Here is a 14,601-nt window from a genome sequence, read left to right as displayed (position 1 = left end):
GAGGGAATGAATGTCTAAACCCTCGGTAGGGAAATTTGGACGAAGATATCCACCATCATTTATGGACCGAATTTAATTGGTGTGAGATAGGGTTGGAGGGCACAGCCGGCTGGAGACATCCAGACAGGCTTGAGTCTGGGTAATGAAAAATAATGGCAACTTGGGTTGGGTCACTTTCTTTTCAAGTAAAGCAATAGGACCTTTCTCCTTTTCTTTATCCTTTTGAGACTTTCATATTCACTCTTCAGTCGAATTTTAGGTGGGTCTCGATGATTCCAATCACCCCGAGAAGAAAGGGTTTTTTTTTTCTTTTTTCGAAGGCTATATAAAGCCATGCTTCTTTAGTTCTTGACGATTCCATTAATTTGATAATGACAAAGCTGTGATTAAGGATGGGTTTTTCAAAGTATCCACTTTACACCTTTGGACTGAAAGCCTCCACATGATTTGCAGTCTAAGAATGTACAGTTTGTATCAATCACATTATCACATGATTATTCATTAGCCTTTCCCTTCCTTCATCTCTCTCCAAAATAGTCAAACATGGAGAATCGATTGGACTACATCCATTTCTTAAAGCTTAACCTTTTAAACAAACAGAGAAATGATGCAAGAAAAGAAGTGCATCAGCCTTTTCTCTTTCAGATTTCGTACTACAATATCCGGTTTGCAGCAGATCTCCATTACCAAACTGAGCAACTACAAAGATTACCATTTAAAAGAAAAAAAAATATGAACCCAGAAAGACTCAAAAGAGTACTCATCCCAACTGATAAAAAAATAACAAATAAATTAAAAAGGAATCCACTGAGGCAAGAAAGAGAGAAAGATCAACTCAGGATGAAATTATGGCTTCGGACGGGGCTCCTGTGTCTCATTAGAAGGCGAAGTTGAGCTTTCTGACACTTCAACTTGGAGCCCAAATGGTTTCCTCGGGGGCCAATTGCCCGAACCACTCTAGGAAACTCCACGAAGCCTTTGATACCTCTCTGTATGTGGGGATTCTCTACTTCCGGTGATGCTTTTCTGTGATTCTGATTCACTGTCGATGTCGATCGACCACCTACATTGTCAAAACATGACAATTTCGTCGAATTTGAAATGTGGGAATTCTTCAAATAACTCCCACAACCAGGTGATGTGATGCTTGTTGCGACCTCTTTACGAGTTCTATTACTACTCTCCTCTTCCTCTGTTTTAGCCTCGTCCACTGGAGATGGGGATGGAGACCGAAATTGAAAACTTCTCTTGGGTTTAGTGAAATCCAACTCCAGCTCCAGCAGCTTCTCCTCGAACAAAATCTTCGCTTCAGTCAATTTCATCTGAACCCTCTCTTCCCTCAACACCTCAGCCATCCTCAGCATCCTCCTCTCTTCCTCCATTTCTCTCCTCACGCGGTTTATCTCTGCCTTATCCAATTCCATCTCCTTAGCCAGCTCTTCGCACACTCGTTCTACCGCTTCTCTCCCTCTCCTCTCCTCCAACAACTCCTTGGCCAATCTCTTATTCATTGACTCCACCTTCTTACGAGCCTTGCGTTCCAACTCAAGCTCTGACCTCAATTCCGCGATCTGGGCTCTGACGTTTATTAGCTCAGAGTCCATTATGGGTGTGAAGAAGCTAAGATCCCAGAGAGAAGCAGCTATCTTGCGAGCCGAGAGTGGCAGATGGAGACGATGGTGACGCTTTCGTCGTTTTGGGGAATAATAGAAGAATGGGTTCTCGTAAAGCTTCCAGCTTGGTAAAGTGGCGTTACTGATGAGTTGGTTCCTCTGTTTCTCTGGGTTTCTTATCAACGCCATCATCTCCTCCATATTCCCTTCCTTAAATTTATTTGCCTTTCTTCTTTTTAGTAAGATTGACCCCTCCAGATCAAGTATTCAAGATTCAACAAATTAAGAAAAGCAACGGTGACTGGCCCATCTCTCCAACCACTTGCTTTCATCGGTCGAAAAGAGAAAGGTGGATCACATGCGCCTTGCGAACCTCACCATCGTAATCAAAACTGGTTAATGGATCATGGCCTGATGGGTCGTCAAATCGCCACTGCTCTGATCTGCTTGATTCGATCAAGTCGTTTCTCAAAATTAATCAAATCGTAACCTTTTCTTAAATGCTTTGATCTTTACAGCGAAGTAGAGTTGAACTAGAAGTTATTAAACAAGTAAAAGGTGCTGCTTGTATCAGTGGCAAGGACTGAATTAATGGAGCTATGATCTCATCCCCACTGGGATAATACCTGCCTATGTTCATACTAAATCACAGACCTAACAATAACTTCAATGAATGATAAGAAACTATATGACTTTAAATCAGCTTTGTTGGATCACTAAAATGAAGTAACAATCTAGGAAGTCAAGGTCAGAGAAGCCTGTGGATTTATTGCATGATAACAAGTGAGCATGTGCATATACATGCATCAATGGAAAGCTTTAAACAACACTTAATTTGTGCATTTTCTTTGACCATTTACCACGTGTCATGCTCATGTGCAACAAGAGAATCTCCATTCCTATTTCCTAGTTTCTCATTCCTCTGATTTGTTTCGACTTTCGAGTTTGCTAAGTACAGGTAAAACTTGAATTCAACGCAAGATTTAACTTGTACCCATTTTTTTCCCCTGGTTTTTTATTTTATTATTATAAATTTTTTTTTTTTATTTCTATTTGTACCATAAACTGTTAAGTTCGTCTCGAATTCTTGACCCGTTTTGAAGATTGACCCGATCCGACATATTTTGGTGGCGACCCGAATGGGAATTTTTCTGAGATCTGTGATGGAAGCAGAGGGCTTAGGCCGATAGGCCCAAGCCCGGAGCCCATCACTGATCTCGTATGGGGGTGCGGGGGCTACGCCCCCGCGGTATGGTTCGACCGGATCGACCGTGACCCGATGGGTCGAACCGCTATTTGGAGTATATATATATAATGTACTGTTGCTTGTTGAGAGTCATTGTATTCTAGCGTTTTCACGAAGCTAGGGTTTCAGGGCGAGTTCTTCCTCGCCGCTGCTAGATTGTAATCCTTCTTCTACATAGTGAATCATCTTCTTCTTCGCCCGAGGACGTAGCACACCACCCTGGTGTGTGAACCTCGTTAAATCTCTGTGTCGTACGGATCTATTGTCTCTCTTTATTCGTGTTTCTTGGTGTTTGATCTAACATAAACGTTTCATAGAAAGTGTACAATGTGATTGAGGTTGGACATGTGGACGCTAAAATAAAATATAAGTTTACAAGGACTAACATAATGATAATGATTATGTAAGATTCCAACCAAAGAAAAAAAAAATAATGATTATGTAATATGAAATTAGGTTATCTGTAATACCTATCTTGCCATAAATTTATAACTAATTAAATGAAAAAGAACAATTAAAGTGTACTCTCATATCAAAAATGGGTAGCCCAATTGTGAACTCAGGTATTTAAGCACCTTTTCTTGTGGCAACTTTTGAAAATGAATTTTATCAAGTCCATAACAAGTGATATCATAGCTGAGGTTTAGTAAGATATGAGAATCCAGTGTGCCTCCAAAGATGAAATCGAAGATCTCAATGGCTCTCGTAGGAGTCGAAGGAGAGATTGTTGGGGTTTCATGTAAATGAAAAAAATAATAATCCTATATCATAAGTGGATAGCCTGAAGAGATGACTTGTAGGTACTTAGGCCACTATTGAAGCGTAATTTGAGTATATCAGAATTTTTTTTTTTTTTTTTTGGTAAGAAGATAATTTATTGATTTGAGTTTTGTGTACAAACCAAAGCTTTATCTTGGCAAAATTGAATAAGTTAATTTCATTGGAAGAAGAAGAAGCCATTGAAACATATGAGTCTGCTCTGACATTAGCCAGCCATTGGAACATATGAGAATGTGGAAGAGTGAAAGTAGTGACATTAGCAGCAATATTGATACTGTGCACATTTTCAGTGAGAGGGGGCTATCTTGATTGGTGGAGCGGCTTCCGGAGAGGAGATAAGGTGGATCACATCTTTACAATCCGATTCAATAATAATATCATTGATTCTCATAGCTAGCCAAGGAAAGGTAAATATTTGTTTCGTTTGAAGAATAGAAAAAAAAAATAATACTCTATGGAAGAATTTGGAACTTCTTCTTCACCGCCCACTTCCACCCACACGGCCACACCACATCCTTTTTAAACTCAGACTGCAGAACAACTTAGCCTTAGGTTTGGTGCTTCACCATATTCCTTCGATTTTCAAAGGAATAGACACAAAGAAAATTAAACATAATAAACATAGAAGAAATGACTAACATTGCTTGAATTGGACTGCTCATAAAATCAAACAGAAGATACTAAATACCCAAACAACTAACATTATCACATTTCTGTCCTCACAGTATTATAATTCAAAAAGAACACCCCCACTATTAACAATTGGAAGACTTTAAATCACTCAAAACCAAGACCAGATATCCCAACCATGTCAACCAATCCTACATATATCATTTTTCCAAGCAATTGATCACAAAAGCATCACTGAAGAATCCCCTTTCCCACTAAATTAAGCCCTCTCTTCAATACTTTTTTTCTTGGTGGGGTGGGTGGTTAAACACTCTTCTTCAATACTGACACCATGAAAGCAACACTATCCATAAACCAATTATCATCGGGCCCTCTCAAATCATTCTGACCAAGTTGTTGTTACCAAAAACATATAGTTTTAAACAATAGAATAAGATAAGAAGCTAATATCTAGCACCATAAGAGATACTCACTAGCTGTATGTAGATTGTAGATAAGCATTGAACTGAACTTGACTATTATCCTCATGACATCATATAAATTGTTCGCATCAGGTTAGAGTCCACCAACAGAACTGAATGCTTAATCATTTGAGAGGGATCACATATGTCTGATTCACTGATTTTAATCTTGTCCAATGAGTGGGAAGGAACATGATATTGCATTAAAATGATAGAGCTATTCTCCACAAGCCACAATCCCCATGAACGGAAGCAAGGACCACAAAAGTGACATAAGTAATTCCCTCTTCCTTTACTTGCTTTTGAATAAATGGCAACAACTCTAGTTAGAAAAAGAAGCTGATTAATAGAAATGAACATCTTAATCTTCAATGCATAGGTCTATGAATGTTCTTGCATGATTTAACAACAAAAATAGGAGCTGTGGGAGGAGCTCTATGAAACCCTTGCTCTTGTCTGAGATCTCTAGTCTTCTGACTTGGAATCGTTCTTCTCCTTGTTTGGTGGACGTGGATATCTCCCTCTGCATTTTAACCCGAGAAATTCGATGGATGAACAAGTGAACCCGTAAGAGAGGAGCACAATTTATATGAAATTATTTCCAACCGCATTGAACCAAATTTATTTATTGATTTTTGTTAATATCAGATCAAGACTTAAAAACTCAGAATCAGATACGCTGATATATGGGATTGTCTCCATCGATTCTGATTCGAGTCATCCCAAAACCAGCCGAGAATTTGTTGGACTCAATTAGAAAGGGATAAATTAATCATCAAATATGCTACATAATGGAATGAGTCAAGGTTTAGTTTTAAGGATACAAATTTTTGTCTGAGAGAGGTCCTTGCGTCATACCCATAGAGGCACACAATGACTACGGTTGACCATGGTGCCCTCACGGGGGCACCCTTGTGTCTTGACACATGTTCCTCTTGAACAGAAAACACTTGCTCTCTCTCTCCTATTTTCTTTTAGGTTAAATATCGCTCCACTCTCCTTAACTATGATGAAATATCAATTTAGCCCCACATTTTCCTACAAGAAAAATATGCTATCTAACGACCTCAACTGTTAGAGAAATCGTTGTCAAGTCAGCTGATTTTTTCTCTTAATACCCAAAATACCCTCCTAAACATAAAACACCCAATATACCCTTAATGCAAAAAACCCATCTTCCTAATAACGATTTGCCTTTTTCCGGTGAGTATGGTGTCGGAGGAGAAGGTGGCAGTGAGATACATGGTGGCGACCCTGAGCCCCGTCGTGAAGGCCTTAAATGTCCAGTCTTCCACCTTACTCGCAACTCCCATTTATGTAATTCAATCCGACAATGATAAAATGAATTTGTGAATAGGAAGATCTCAGCTGAAAAACCCTAATGCACCGCCCCAACCGGTGTGGTTGAAGGAACCACAAACTCCACAGAGATGAAAAACCTTTGTTAAAGAACAAGCGGCGGCTAACGTTGACACAAACCAGTACAGAAGTAACTAAAGCGAGCGACAATTGAGAAGGAAGAGGAAAGAGGAATGCACTGGAAGTCGAGCGGTTTTTTATTGTGAGATTCAAACAAGGTGAAGGAGATCTCTGTAAGAACCATGAAGCATATCCGAGGAATGCACTGGAAGTCGAGCGGTTTTTTCTTGTGAGATTCAAACAAGGTGAAGGAGATCTCTGTAAGAACCACGAAGCATATCCGATACTATAGACTGTCTTTGTGAGAGGGTTTTTAAATTTGTCTCGAATTCTTGACCCGTTTTGAAGATTGACCCGATCTGACATATTTTGGTGGCGACCCGAATGAGAAAATTTCCGAGATCTGTGATGGAAGCAGAGGGGTTGGGCTGATAAGCCCAAACCCAGAGCCCATCACTGATCTCGTATGGGGGTGCGGGGGCGTAGCCCCCACGGTATGGTTCGACTGGATCGACCCACGATTTGGAGTATATATAATGTATTGTTGCTCCCCCACGGTATGGTTCGACTGGATCGACCCACGATTTTGGAGTATATATATAATGTACTGTTGCTTGTTGAGAAAGTCATTGTATTCTAGGGTTTTCACGCAGCTAGGGTTTCAGGGTGAGTTTTTTAGCCGCCGCTGTTCAGGTGTAATTTCTCTTCTGCATAGTGAATCTTCTTCTTCCCCCGAGGACGTAACACACCACCCTGGTATGTGAACCTCTTTAAATCTCTGTGTCGTACGGATCTATTGTCTCTTTATTATTCGTGTTTCTTGGTGTTTGATCTAACAAGAGGATTTTTTAATTTGTTGTCAGATTAGAGCCTGGGTTTTGGGTTTTTTTTTTATTTTATTTTATTTTTTTTATAGCAGAATTGGAGAATCAGAAGTTGAACATACACAGAAAGGTCAATTTATCATTTTCTGTGTATTATCATGTTCTTTGGAGTTTGGAGAAAAAAGAAGAAAACTCAATTTCAGATGCAGATGATGTCGGATGATGGGCTTTCAATTCCCACTTCCATTAGAGCTTTTGTTCCATATGAAACTAATCAAATCACGACAATCATTGAGTGAATCTGAAAATGCCATACATCACACGACCATCGCGGCTATTTGATTACAAGAAATTCCCGATTAGCTACCCTATGGTCATCGACAATGGCGGTTCCAACTTCCGAATTGGGTAAATTGGAAAAAAATAGAAGCAGAAAACCCTAATTATTATCTCGTTTATAATTTTGTATCTACATTCCTTCTTTCACTATATGGTCCTGATCATTCAATCTTTCTCAACCCTGGTTCAGATGGGCGGGAAAGTATGATCCTCGCCTTACGTTCTGAAACGTCGTTCAGAGGCCTCGCCACAAAACTACTGGTATCCTCACTTTTTTCTCGGTTAACTTTCTTCTAATGTGAAAATTAATGCTTCGCATGCGCTTGACGGAAATTTTCCAAGAACACGGGTATCTGGGTTTCTGTTTGATTACCAACCTTTAATGCTTCTCTCTTTATTTTCTTCCTGCAAGCACCTCTCCTCTCTCACCCTCACCTCTATCCGTCCTTTCTCTTCCCGCTGGCTCTCCTTCTTCCCTGTTCAGAAGGACCTCTCCCTCGTTGATTGCCGCGTCGACTCCTCCAATGACAACGAATCCAAATTGGAATCAGAATTGGACTTACCCTTGGAGAGCCTCTGCTTCATTAACGGTATATTGGGTTTTTTTATGTTTAGGAAGGTATTTTAGATATTAAGAGAAAAAATCAACTGACTTAAGAATAATTTATGACGGTTGAGGTTATTAGATAGAATATTTTTCTTGGCAAGAAAGTGAGTGATATTTTGGAAAAGATGTAGGGTCAAGTTGATATTTCACCATAATTCAAGGAAAATGAATAATATTTAACCCTTTCTTTATAAATCACTATTTACGGAACTGTTAACATAGTCTCAACAACCCCTTATCTTCTCTTTTTTCATCTCCTCTCCTCTCTCTCTCCTCTCTTCTCTCTCCTTTCTCTCCTCTATTAAACCCACATCAGCATGTCCTTTTGATCTCCATTAGCACCATTGGGACAGATTTCACAACCCAATTTCACCTTTTGTGCTAACAATTGTGGTCCATAAAGACCAAGCTTCTATGTTCATCTTTACACCCTAATGATGTTTTAGAGTACGATGTCTTGTATTCTATCACATGGATTTTTAATTGATTTGATCTCAATTTTTTATGTTGGGATGTATTCTATCACATGGATTTTTAATTGATTCAGAAGGATCTCAATTTTTTTTGTTGGATTATATGGGTTTTCTTGGTAAAGTGTACTATATAATGTTGTTATGAATTGTAATGAATTCATTCTTCGTAATTTAAGAGAGACATGCGGACCCACGCCTATAACCCTATTCTCCATTGATTGTAAAACAAATCTCATATCATTATGGACGTGGACAATCTTATTAAACCACGTAAATCATTTACATTGTGTGATAGTTTATTAGTGATTTTCCATTGTTTGTGTTTTCGTTTTTAACATATTGTCCATAAGAAGATGAAAGCCTTTGGCTCATTTGTCAACATTGTTCGAGCCTCTGACCCATTTATCAATTCTCCGAATAATATTACGTATGTGCTCCTTTCAATGCCCTTGTCACATTTGACTTTGTCCCAGTTTAAAGTGGGAGGGTTCAGACTTCCGTTTTTGGGGTGGGGTGCCAACAAGAGGCATTTCGTACATGTCTAGTTCCCCTCTAGAGATTTTTCCTCCGTAAATCATTTGTGATTGCAACTATCTAATAAAGGAGGAGCAAGAACGGATTGAGATCTTTTTTTTTTTCTCCTAGGAGTAGGAGCCATATATGGGAGGAGATACAAACCGGGGCAGGAGAGCCCATCTCCCTTGGGATCCACTGATGACATGATTTTGAAACTTGGGGATTGGATATGCGGAATCGATTGGGTCAACCAGATGAGGATGAATCAGGATATACTATCTAATTCCGGCCATGTTCCTTCAAAACCAGCAAAAATATAACAAGTAAGGACATCTTTGGAAGGAATCTAAATATAGCAGTCATATTTTATTAAAGAGAGGTGCTACCCAAGCAACCCCCCCAGTGCAGAAAGAGGCTTGTAGCTCTAAAATTGTCAGTGAGAAGAATTTTTTCAGTCGAGATTTCCACTTTGTCTTCCTTGTAACGACTTCCTCTCTTTACCAAAAAAAAACCAAAAAAAAAAAGGAAAAAAGACTTCCCCTCACATGTTTTTTACACCTTGATACAAACAACAGAAAGGTTCAAGTACAACAGCCTCAACATTTCAACATCTCCCCATCCATGGAGGGTTTTCTGGCTCCACCTATTTCTAGTTATCCAACTCCTCTGCTGCTGCCCTTTGGGGAGTACAGTGTGAGAAGACCGTGGACAGCAAGTAGCCCACCAAAGAACAGTTTCAACAGATGATCGGTACTCATAACTCGGGACTAAATCTGCCTCCACTCTACAGATTTCCCAAAATTAGCACCTTCTATTGCTATCACTATTCTCAAAGGTCATCATCCATTCAACCCCGCCCTCTTCCCACCCAAAAAAAAAAAAAAAAAAAAAAGTTCTCATGAATCCAAAGAAACAACTAAAAATGCTAATTATAACTGATCTAACTCGAGCATCTTCTGGGAAGTCCAAGGTGACTTTGCAAAGATGTGCCATTTCTGGGTTAGGAATTGTGAACACCTTAGTGCCCAAAGCACCAAGTTGGAGCAAGCATGGGACAAACAGCAAATGCACAGTAGTAAGAAATAACAGGTCAAATTTAAGGCAGAAACTTAGCCCACATTTAGTTCCTTTACTTACCGATTAGACAAGAAGGAACCGCAACTATTTTCCAGAATCTTTAATGCCAAAACAAGGAACATAGGGGAGATAGACTTTCTTCCCTTCCCACGAAACTCAGGCAGCCCAAGCACATTTTTTTGGACTCCCTGCTGAAATCAGGACCATGTCTCCAAGCTTTAAAGAGTCAATAAGAGTTACAAATCTAACATAGGGAGGTCAGAACCCTTTCAAATTTACTGTCATAAATGACTCACATGTATTGCACTAAGAGTGTAAAAGGATAGATAAAGGATAGATCATCTAAAAACTTGGGTGAAACCTCAACTGGATGTACCAAACATTTCACTAGATGAAGCAAAGTGGTTCAAGTAAACTGAGTTACATAGATCGGCCAAACAACCCCAACCTCAATTAAAGAAGCAGAGGGATAGACTATAGAACCCCACCCTAACCTTAATTAAAAACAGAGGGATAGAGCTTGCTGATATCTACTAAAACAGTAGCGGATATCATGAAATTTTGAAAATATTTATGAATTCAAGTAAAGAAACAAATTGGAGAATATGAGAAGATAAAACAGATTTTTAAAATTAGACTAAATAAAATTTTAGATTTAAAAATTATGCAGAATCTGATAACCAGAAAATTATCAGAATAAGGAATAAGAGAAAACTCATAACCATAAACTAAGGAATCCAAAACCCTAAAAATTATGGCCAACTGTTCTCGGAATTCAGACCAGTCAAAAGAAACCAGAAACAGAGTTTCCTCTGCTGAATTCGAAGATGAAATTAAGTATGATTCTAAAAATCTAAGCAAAACAAGGCACATAAGTAGCAGATAGCTATGAAGAAGAAATTAATCAAGTCTCTTGACCAGATTTAAGAGAATCTGATCACAGAAGTTCAGACTTAAAAGATGTAACAAATCTGAACTCAGATATACCATATTCAATGATAGAAAAGTCAGCAAAATAAAACTGGCCCACAAATAAAGATTCTGATCTGGAAAGACAGAATCAATAGTAGGGACAGGGAGAGAGAGAGGCTGTCAAAGCTCTCAAATCAGCCCCTTGATGAACATATCCCCAGCACCAACCAAACAAATCTCAAAACTCAAATAAATTCCATTCATCCACACTAAATTGATAAAGAGATTACAAAAGTTTAAATAGACTCAAAACAATAAAAATAAAAGTAAATCAGTCTTGGGACCCTATTACAGCAACTTCTAATCCCAAAATCCTATATTATACACAACTTCTAACCCAAAACTTGCATATTGACACCAACAAAAGGAACTCATGACTAAGCCTTGACAACAAAATAAATAAATAAAGGACTAAAACTGCAAATGTGCACTCAATACTTATAAATAAAAGACTATCTGAACTACCAATATGGATAGAGCCAATTGCCTTAGAATTTGGATAGGATTTTATCGTAGACTGGACTTCCAAAGCCTAGCAAATTTATCCATTCATTGAATAACAGCTGCATCACGTGAGTTAAAACAAAACACAGGCAACTCCTCAAATTTTAGTCCATCACCCATTCATGGAGTCATTCATAATAGTGAGGACAACTAAAACTGATTGGCTGAGTACATCCTTGTAAGATGGACTAACACAGTTAGGAGATTGGAGTTTTCGAGAAATGTTGCAACTCACCACTCTGATATTCGGTAACTCATCCCACAAATCATCTGAGATGAGAACTCTCCAGCAAAATAACCAAATGGGATCATAATATCCAGGAAAGATTAAATACAGGAAGCTCCCTGTTATGCCATTCTTTCTGCATTCTTTATGTTTCTATAAGCTACAGATCTTGAGATAAAAAGGGAAAATAGAATGCCCAATTCACACATTGTTTAGCTAAAGATTTTACACTGACTGACAACCTAAGAAAACCCTCCTCATGTCCACTTATATTTTCTAACACTTCTCTACGTTTACAAAAAGAGAGAACTATCAATTCACGTTTACTGTTTTAACTAAAGGTTTTATGCTGACTGACAACCTAAAAACCTCCTCATATATCCACGCTTTCGACTGAAGTATTGATAAAAGCTAGCAAGCATAATGAATGGTATCAGTATAATGCTGCAGAAAAGAAATTAATGGTATTAATGGATCTGTACTTGATAATCTATCCAACAACACCTCAATTATGGCTAAAATACTTCTGCAACAATGAAACTGACAATTTTCCTCAAATATATCAAAAACAGCTTTTTCAAGCGATTTCCACCAAACCAAACACAAATGTGCCTGTGCAACAGCAACAACTCTAAACACAGACACACAAAAGAACACATGGGTGGGGTTTCAAAGAATAAATAAACACAGAACCTATTAACCCAAAGTTGTGCAGAGGATCTAGTATTATGGTTCTAACATCTAAGCACTGTATAACAAAGAAACATCCATGCCTATGAAACTAAGCTGCTTTAGTACAACACATACAGAAAATCATAAACCAAAAAGAAAAGGGGAGAAGTTAAGACAAACTTAAGGCTGGAAAAGAGCTCCATGCATCCTAAAAATGATTGATCCATTAAACCCACTGGAGTTCCTACCTTGACCTTCCAATGCAGTAACTGTAGCATATTTTCCTCAAGGGCGATGTCCTTTATCACCGTATTTCTTTAACAATCGGACGAAGTACACAGTCCAACAGCATCAATAAATCCTCTACAAAGTGATCACAACTCAAACTCATCTTCCAGCTTCAAGGCTTCAGCCGCAGCCTCCTCCTCTTCATCATCAATTACAAAATATGGATTGTGCACCTCAGGCCGGAATTTATAGCCCGTGAATACGTAGAATGCAAGAGTAGCCAATTCTCCAGCGACCACACTGGTCCACATATAGCGGTATGACGTGATAGTCACCAAGGCGTAAACCACAACGCGAGTGAAGTAAATGTAGCAGATAACAACAATGTAGTATTGCCGGAACAGCGTCAACTTCATCAAGTTTACGGCAGCCTTTCCATCAGTGCGAGCAGCCTCACGCAGGTTCTTAATGGACCACACAATAGGGAACAGCACAGCGCAACAGCAAATAACATCAACAAGCAGGAAAACCTGTTTCCACGTAATCCAGTCCTGTGCATAGGGCCCGCTCTCATCTATCACGACCTGCGCTATATTCGCAACAACCTGGAGAGGGATCACAATCATCAAGACCTTCTTCTCCTTGTCTTGCAGGTAGGGTTTCACAAAGGACCAGCCCGTGCCAATCAAAACAATCAAGGTGAAGAGCGTAATCCCTTTCAAAAAGCTGAAAATGTAAAACAGGACATCCCAACCGTGAGCGCTGCCGGTGCGCTTAATGTACGATTTGTCCTCTGCCTCACAGATAAGATTGAGCGCCTTCAGGAGGACAACGGCAAGCATAAAAAAATGTATCCGGAAGACAGTCAATCGCTTCTTGTAAAGGACATAGATCCAAAGACCAGCCATAGAGAAATAAATCAAGAAAAACAGAAAGTAAATTCTTGGAAGAATGGTCACGCCGGCCGACAAGTAGTCCCGTTGACCAGTCTTTGGGTCCAAATTATACATCGCGGACCGAACATCCATAGAGACCTGAAGTTGCTGAAGGCAGTTGGCGAAGACAAGAGTGAACTGATTCGCATCAGTCTCCGTAACGACAAGATCGAAGCTTTTAGCACCTTTGAGATGATCAAAGGTGTAGACAACCTTGACAAGATCGGATTGGAGAGCACAGGTTATGTCCAGATCCTGGATCTGTTGGAGGACATGGATCCAGGAATCTCTGGTACTGAGGAAAAACCCAACCTGTTGGAGATCGATTTCCGGACTGGGGTTAGAGAGTGAAATTTGGGAGACACTGAGCTCGAGGCGACCTGTATGCGTGAATCCGAACTCATCGAAAGGGATTATGGATCGATCGTCGGACCGGATCTCCGAGTAACGAATCTCAGCGAATGCGAACGAGAAGAAGAACGCAACAACAATGACAACAGAGAGCAGAGGAGAGGATCGAGAAGAGATCACCATGTTTACGAGACCTGCGAACCAGATCTCAGATCTCTCGCTCTTTCTCGCTCTTGTCTCTTATCTTCTCTGCTTCGATTTTACCTATAAGACGTCCCGAAGAAGAACCCTATGGCAAGTAAACGCCGACCCATCCTTTGGTTTTCTTCGGGGGGCAAACGCCGACAAAGTTGAAATGATTCCTGTTGGAGGACAGATATGGTAACAGGGAAGCACTGAACACGAGAAATTTCGCTGGTCCTTCGTAACAGTTTGATTGGAATCTTTCTACGTTGAACCGTGATGTCTTAATTAGAATTTTCTTTTAAATTTAGAATGCATAACCCTTGTGGGATAAAATAATGGGAGAGGCCGAGGGCCCGAGAGGGTTATCTTCTCAAGCACGATACGCTGCACATCATGTGTCTGCGTGGAGGACGCAGGCGGAAAGGGTTTTTTACATTTATTTTTTTTATTTTACATTATTAATTTTCTTTCTTTAAGAAATAAAAAAGATTGAAAAACATGCTAACACAGGGGAGTGAGAGATTCCATTCACCATGGCATCT

The 14,601-nt window shown here is 39.5% G+C and overlaps 2 protein-coding genes across 2 annotated transcripts; both read right to left on the bottom strand.

Annotated features, from left to right (window-relative positions):
• Positions 1-497: 497 nt before the first annotated feature.
• LOC122082862 (protein BRANCHLESS TRICHOME) lies at positions 498-1,824 on the bottom strand. The gene has a single exon (XM_042650667.1). The coding sequence runs from the start codon at positions 1,812-1,814 to the stop codon at positions 831-833; it is 984 nt and encodes a 327-aa protein (XP_042506601.1). The 5' UTR covers positions 1,815-1,824; the 3' UTR covers positions 498-830.
• A 10,387-nt stretch (positions 1,825-12,211) lies between these two features.
• LOC122082506 (protein CANDIDATE G-PROTEIN COUPLED RECEPTOR 7-like) lies at positions 12,212-14,212 on the bottom strand. Its single transcript, XM_042650121.1, has one exon. The coding sequence runs from the start codon at positions 14,054-14,056 to the stop codon at positions 12,734-12,736; it is 1,323 nt and encodes a 440-aa protein (XP_042506055.1). The 5' UTR covers positions 14,057-14,212; the 3' UTR covers positions 12,212-12,733.
• Positions 14,213-14,601: the final 389 nt, after the last annotated feature.

This window comes from Macadamia integrifolia, chromosome 6 (genome assembly GCF_013358625.1).
Source record: "Macadamia integrifolia cultivar HAES 741 chromosome 6, SCU_Mint_v3, whole genome shotgun sequence".
Taxonomy (NCBI): Eukaryota; Viridiplantae; Streptophyta; class Magnoliopsida; order Proteales; family Proteaceae; genus Macadamia; species Macadamia integrifolia.
This window is presented reverse-complemented; position numbering and strand designations above follow the sequence as displayed.